The 7,138-nt window shown below is 37.6% G+C and overlaps 1 protein-coding gene across 1 annotated transcript; it reads left to right on the top strand.

Moving 5' to 3' along the window:
• The first annotated feature begins 3,413 nt into the window (after nucleotides 1-3,413).
• Nucleotides 3,414-6,773, top strand: LOC149821350 (uncharacterized protein At5g02240-like). Its single transcript, XM_089983705.1, has 7 exons — nucleotides 3,414-3,650; nucleotides 3,754-4,025; nucleotides 4,246-4,282; nucleotides 4,522-4,619; nucleotides 4,903-4,964; nucleotides 6,166-6,289; nucleotides 6,378-6,773. Exons 1-7 carry the CDS (start codon nucleotides 3,470-3,472, stop codon nucleotides 6,495-6,497), a joined length of 894 nt encoding a protein of 297 aa, XP_089839831.1. The 5' UTR covers nucleotides 3,414-3,469; the 3' UTR covers nucleotides 6,498-6,773.
• The last annotated feature ends 365 nt before the right edge of the window (nucleotides 6,774-7,138 follow it).

Genomic DNA, 7,138 nt, shown 5'->3' on the forward strand with positions numbered 1-7,138 from the left:
TTAGATTTAGGTTTATTTATTTTATTAATTTGGGTTTGTAATAAAGTCATTTATTATTCTTTTAAGCCCTCTGCACGAGGGTAATTCATTGTAATAGCTAGTTACTTTTACTTATTTATTTTTAAAATGCAATAAAGCTTGTCATTTTGTGGAATACAAAGTTTCTTCTCTCATTCCCTAAGTTCGACCTGGATCTCACCCTAGTGTGAGCCGGTTTTTATTATTTGGTGTATGGCTTTCATAAATCATTTTTACTAAAAATATATCTTTAAAAATTCATTTCATAAAACTTACATCAGTCGTCCTAGTCGAGGATGACCCACTTTGTCTTCGCTCGCACCCAGGGATGGTGACACCTGGCACTGTCCCATCTTGGGATGGCGGCTGGTCTAGCCCTTCTACCTTTGGGATAGTGGTTTGTTTCATCATCCCAGACTAGGGACGGCCAGACAGCTTTGCCATCCCACAGCTTGGATAGAGGATAAGTCATTTGGCTTATCATCATTCTGTCTAATTTCAACCTCCTCACCCTCCTGCACAATTTTCAAGAGGGAGGACTCTTCTAGGATAGAACTTCCAAGAAGAATGACTCTTCTGGGTGAGTCCTATCCTTATTAGGGATAGACTCTGATTTATTTGGATTGGATCCAAACCAAAAAATACTCAGTGATCCATATCTCACTCGGAAAACTATAAGTAGGGTCTCACCCCTATAATCTGATCATTTGGAATTTCTTCGCCTAAGCTTTGATCCTAGAGAGAACAAGCCCTAGCCTCTTCATACTATTGAATTAGCCTACTTGCGACGAAGTCATGCCGAAGCTGTAACCATTTTCATCCCTACGCAGAAGTGTCACAAGAATGAAGAAAGAACTTAAAATCTTAGCGGTCCTCAAGCTCGAAAAAGGTGATTTTCAGATAATCCATTCTTATATTTTAGGTTTTATTATTTCAAAGAACTGTTATACACTTTTGATCTTCATTGCATATTCAAGTGTCTCAACGGTGCAAGTCGGTGTACGAAGATTAGAGAACTTGCCTAGATCCTACCTTCCCATTAGGCGAATGACGATCGAGGCTCTTATATATATGGTGTCCCCACAATTTCAGAAAGTATTTTAATAAATTTGGGTAAATCAAATCTTTCCCTGTTCAAAAATATTTTGTTAACAAGTTTTGATTTAATTTTTTTGTCACAATAACATAAATGTTTGGTTATAGTTTTAGGGTTTTTTATTTTTTAAAACTACCATTAGACATGTATTCATGGATAATAAATAATTTTTTAGTAGAATATTAGAGTTTTATCAATTAGCATAAAATGCATAATTTATTATGCTTGTACGAATTGAGATTTTGATTTTGATTTTTTTATTTTTATCAACTTTTAATTACAGTTTTATGGTTTTTATTTGTTTTTCTTTCTCAATAAGCATTAAGTATGAATCCATGAATAATGAATCATTGATTTTTGTCAGAATATTAAGCATTTTATTTTTTTATTTTTATATCAATTAGCATAGATGAGAGATCTATAATTTTTATCAATTGCTATTTCTTTTACAATTAACAATGAATCAATTATAAATTATTTGACAAATATAAAAAATTGATGATGTCAATTGTAAAAAGTACATTTTAAAATATTTATTTATTTTTAAAACAAATTTTATTATAATTTATTAATAATTATTTTCTTTTTCTTTTTACTGTACAGTTGTATCCATCCTAATTTAAATTTCTGGCTCCACCTCTGGTTCTCTCTAATAAAGGAAGGGGCCCTTCCCCTAGCTTATTCAACTGAAAAAAAAAAAAAACTAATGGTCAATGGTAAGAGCAGTCTCACATTCACAAAACGATTAGTCCACCCCAACTTTTACATCAAATCAATTTAGTTTTCTTCTTCATAAATAAGCAATGACAAACACATATAACATAAAGCACCTAAAACTATATTTTATTGAGAGTCCTAACAATGACTCTTCTCCAACTAACGGTCAATGGTATGGTTCTTTCTAATAAAAGGGACCAAAAAAAAAACTAACGGTCAACGGTAAGAGTCTCAACTAATGGTCAAGGGTGAGATCCGTCTCACAATCACAGACCGATCCGCCTACCCGAGACAGGCGATGAAGAAGGTGGATAAGACTCGGCAAATCTGAAGATAAGGACAGCTCACAACGGAATTCAGAGCAAATCGCGTCTTGAGATTTAAAATAAAAATAAAAATCCATACGGATCCGACAGTGGGATGCTACAGCACATATGCTATGACACGAGTGGACACCCTCAGACATGGACACGGATGACTAATATTTTAATAGTCTTGATATGCGAACTGGAAACATGAGAACTAATGTGAACCGTTCATTCTTTTCTCTTGAATTTAAATCATCTCTAATCATCTGATTAGGTTTTAAAATCAATAGCACATAATCTTCATAAATATTCAAGCATTTCAAAATCTCATTTTTTCATTGAAAATGCATGATCCAAAAATTGATTCTTAGCAAATTCACCTTACCATGGGCTTCCACATGGATGGATTTGCAAAAAAAGTGTTGAAAATGCCTATTAGTGACTCTTGTAAGTAGGGGTGTCAACAGTTCAAGTTTGGTTCGGACCTAGGTAAAACCATAATTAGGCCGATTTTCGGATATGGTATTGAATCTCAGCCTCAGTGTAATTGGGTCCACTATAAAAGAAACTATACCTAAACTCGATAAGAACTACATGAATCATACTTGGACCATACCTTATAAAATAATATTTTTTTTATCATTTTTACATTAAAAATATATTAGTTAAAAAAGGTCGGGGTAGGCCTAGAAAGACTTGGATGGAGATGATAGGAAAGGATATGAATGCTTTGAACCTCACCGAGGACATGGCGTTGGATAGAAATGATTGGAGGAAAAGGATTCATGTGGAAGACCCAAAATGAATTTCTTTTTTGGTTCATATCGCTGACCCCAATTGTTTTGGGATGAAGGCGTAGTTGTTGTTGTTTGTTGTTGTATTTTTACATTAAAAATTTATGGGTCTTAATCGAAACTCGGGTTGGGCTCAAGTCTGTTATAAAATTTTATAAACTATACCCGGATCTATGTATTAATCCGACCTGGGTTTTAAACGGGTCTTATTATTTATCACTATACTTGGACTTTATAGGATTTGGTCCGGGTTGGGTTCGGTTTAACCTGACCCGTTGACACCCCTGTTTCTAATTGTAGGTATAATTTTAATAAAATTTTGTTTTTAATATTAAAGCATCAGAAAACATTTTTTACTACTTTAAAATTAAAAAAAAAATCGTGTTCTCACGTCGCGTCATGCATCCGTGTCCACATGTCTTTATGACATAAACAGGATGCCTCCGTACGTGTTCTTCGCACCTTTAAAATCCGCGCCGATCCGACGGTGGGAATGCCTCTTCCGTTCGTGTCCCGTACACCGACCCGACGGTGGAATGACTTCTCCGTTCGTGTCCCTCCGCCCACTTTCCCTTTCCTTATTTAACGTCGTGAACTCCACGCGATTCTCCACAGTTACAGCGCCGAAAGACCCCAAGCGCTTCAGTTTCAGACGCTTCGCGGTTTCAGCCATGGCCTTGCCGACGGTCTTGGTCACCGGAGCTGGCGGTGCAACTGGTAAAAGCTTTTTTCCTAGGAAACCCAGATCACCATTTATCGTTTTTCTCTCTTTTCCCCTGTGGGACGATTCATTTTGAACGAGTGCCTTGTGGGATTTCAGGGCAATTTGCGTATAAGAAACTGAAGGAGAGGATCGATCAGTTCGTCGCAAGGGGTTTGGTTAGAAGAGAGGAGAGTAAGAAGAAAATAGGAGGTGGCGACGATGTGTTTGTTGGGGATGTTAGGGACCCCAACAGCATCCTGCCAGCATTTGAAGGTATTGATGCATTGGTGATTCTCACCGGTGCAGTGGCGCATATAAAGCCTGGGTCTGATCAAACCGAGGGTGGTCAGCCAGATTACTACTTTGACGTTGGGGCATATCCTGAACAGGTAATTCTGGACTTTGTACAACTCATCATACATGTGTATTTCTTTAACCTTTCGAGCTTCGACCTTGCTGTAAGGGACGCCACCCGTGGGTTTCGAAGTTGTGACGTCCCGTCAACTTTGGTGACATTCACAAGTCACCAGATGGGCGGAGCCCTTGTGGGCAGCTTTTGGAGCATTTAATGCATGATGGTAATCACATTTTTTCTCTTTGGGGTTGTAGGTCGATTGGTTGGGACAGAAGAATCAGATTGATGCTGGTTGGTATTTTTCTCTCTTATAATAACTCAAAATGTTATGTTTCGGTTATGTGATTGGAGTCCCATTGTATGGGATGGGACAAAAAATTTCAATCTTTGAATTTACATTTCTATATTATCGTGGAATGATGCTTATTTTTTATTCTGTGCAGTAAGCTTTTAGTTCTACCAATCAAATGGTCCTTTAGCATTGCATTAGTGCGGTTTATGTTTATTTACTTAAAGAGTTTTTTATGCAGCTAAAAAAGCAGGAGTAAAGCACATTGTTTTGGTGGGGTCCATGGGTGGAACAGATCCTAATCATTATTTGAACAGTATCGACAATGGAAATGTATTGGTAAGTTAGCTTTGGTTAGAAACTCTTTTGGAGTCTCTTTATGACGTTTTGTTAATTGATTATGGGCGTGTCTATCTCTTGGTGCTTGTGTATTTTTCTTTCCGTTTAATTGGTCTTTGGCAATTTTTCAATTGCTGGTTAGTTGTTGTTGTTTTTCTTTGGATAGAAGTCCAGGATATTAGTAATGTCATCTTGAAATGCTTCTTTGCTCATCAAGATTAATTGTTGGAACTTTATAGGGGACTGAAATTGAATGTCAATTGACAATGTCTTGTGCTTTCAGATTTGGAAGCGTAAATCAGAGGAGTACTTGGCAAACTCAGGTGTACCATATACACTCATAAGGTACCTTCTAGGATTTCTTATGATGTGAATGTATTTAATGAGTTACAATCTGAATGTCCTACCAAATTTGTTGTTACATTTGTGTTATGCATCCTTTGGTTCAGTAAAGAATGTGATCATTTGTTTTAATTGACCATAAAGATCTTGAATTTCTCTCTGACTTGTATCTGCGGTTCTTGTGATGTAAAATGTCTTAAAATATATTTGTTACTACTCAATGAGCTTATACAAGCTGAGCCAACCCGAGCAGTATTGTTCATGTTCGGCTTACAAGTTTGAACAAGCTCTTATTTACGAGCCCAACACAGGCGGCTCATCTCATTTCTCAGCCCTAAGCCTCAGCCTGCAAAATTTGGTCAGTGCTTGAATGCTCAGCTTGTTTGGCTCGTTTACCAGCTCTACTTCTCAAATCTTATCAAGCTTATGTATTGAATGCTTAAATAATAAGTTCCCTTCTCCTTTGTGCTCATTCATGTTCTTTGAACGCATGACCTTACCGGTCAATTTAAAGCAATCAACCTAAGGCAAAGTATGTGCATCACAATCATGTCACCATAAAGGGGTCAATGGGTCAGGTTTGACTTGGACCCAACCCATACCAAACCCTATAGGGTCAGGGTTTGGTGATAAAAAAAGGAAGCCCGATTAGAGTCCAGGTTGGATTCGAAGGGTCCAATTAGTATATGGAGGTGGGTATGGTTTGTCAAATTTCATACCGGACCGAGCCCGATCCAAGTTCCGATTAAAACTTGTGATTTTTCAATGTAAAAAAATAAAAAAATATTATTTTACCAGTTATAGACCGGGTCTGCTTCATGTAATTCTTATAGGACCCTCGTATGGTTTTGTGTATGGCAGACCTGATTGGACGCTGTCTGGACCTACCTGGGTCTGAACCAGTTCCGACCCATTGACACCCTAATATTCATAGCCCTATATTCAATAACTAGTACCTCCACAGAAATCCGGATGCCATCAATTATTGAAAGTAGGGAACACTCAAGTTCGTATGTTTGCATGTTTGATGCACATGCACAGAGACAGCATGGTTAGACTAAATGATCACAATCTACAAAGGGTTCTGGATCAAATCACGTGTACATTTTTATAGGATTACAAGGTTTAAAGAATCTTAGCCATCTGCCAACTCAATTTTCTTCTCATCTTCATTCTTATTTGCTATTTGTCCTCTGTGTTCAAGAGCTGGATGGTTGGTGGACGAAGAAGGCGGTCGACGGGAGTTGCTGTTTGGACATGGTGATGTACTTTTTGAATCAGAAACAAATACAGTTCCCAGGGCTGATGTAGCAGAGGTTTGCATTCAGGTATGTTAGTAGTTGTGGTGCACAGATGCACATGCATGTTAATTTGCTGCAGGTTGCCCTGAAAATTGCTTTCTTTTCATGTCTGCAGGCACTGCTGCACCCTGAGGCAAGGAACAGGGCATTCGACCTGGCATCAAAGCCTGAGGGTGCTGGCACACCTACAGAAGATTTCAAGGCCATTTTCTCTCAAATCATTGAGACTTTTTAAGAGCTTGGACTTAAGCACAGCTTGCTGCGCATGCGCGACCATCTAGCAGCTATGTTGCAAGTAAAATAGGATCACTGAGACTTTTTGTTCTTGGAGTCCTGGCTGCGAAACATGTTGCAAGTAAAATAGGATTTTCTGTTAGCTCAGTCCTGTGAAGAGCAAACATAAGGAATGAAATTGTGTTAATCATGTTGTGAACTTTTTCAATAAAATCGTGTTAATCGTGGAGTGAACTTTTCTGCTAAATAAAGGGTGAAAAACCAGTTTTATTAATAAGTTAGTTGCCTCATGAATGCATATATGCGGATTGTTTTGGTTCTACATCTTTGAATCAGAATGATTAAGCTTCTGCCTGAATCTATTATACGGATTGGGTTGATACATAACACATTCAATAAAAACAACTGGCTGGTGGGGCCCACCCACCCCTATTTTTGGGCAAAGCTAGACTAAGCCCAGGCTATATTTTTGGACTCAAGTAGAAAAAGCTAAACTAAGCATAGGTTATTTCTGGAAGACCTAAGAGTAGAGAATGTTTAGAATTAAGACATTTTTAATATTTTATGAAATTTGCTTATGGGTTTAATGAGGGTCTCATATGCCTATAAAAGATCCTGTATTCTCTTTTGTTCATTAGAATT

Source organism: Nuphar pumila, chromosome 12, assembly GCF_984573655.1.
Source record: "Nuphar pumila chromosome 12, dmNupPumi1.hap1.1, whole genome shotgun sequence".
NCBI classification, from domain to species: Eukaryota; Viridiplantae; Streptophyta; class Magnoliopsida; order Nymphaeales; family Nymphaeaceae; genus Nuphar; species Nuphar pumila.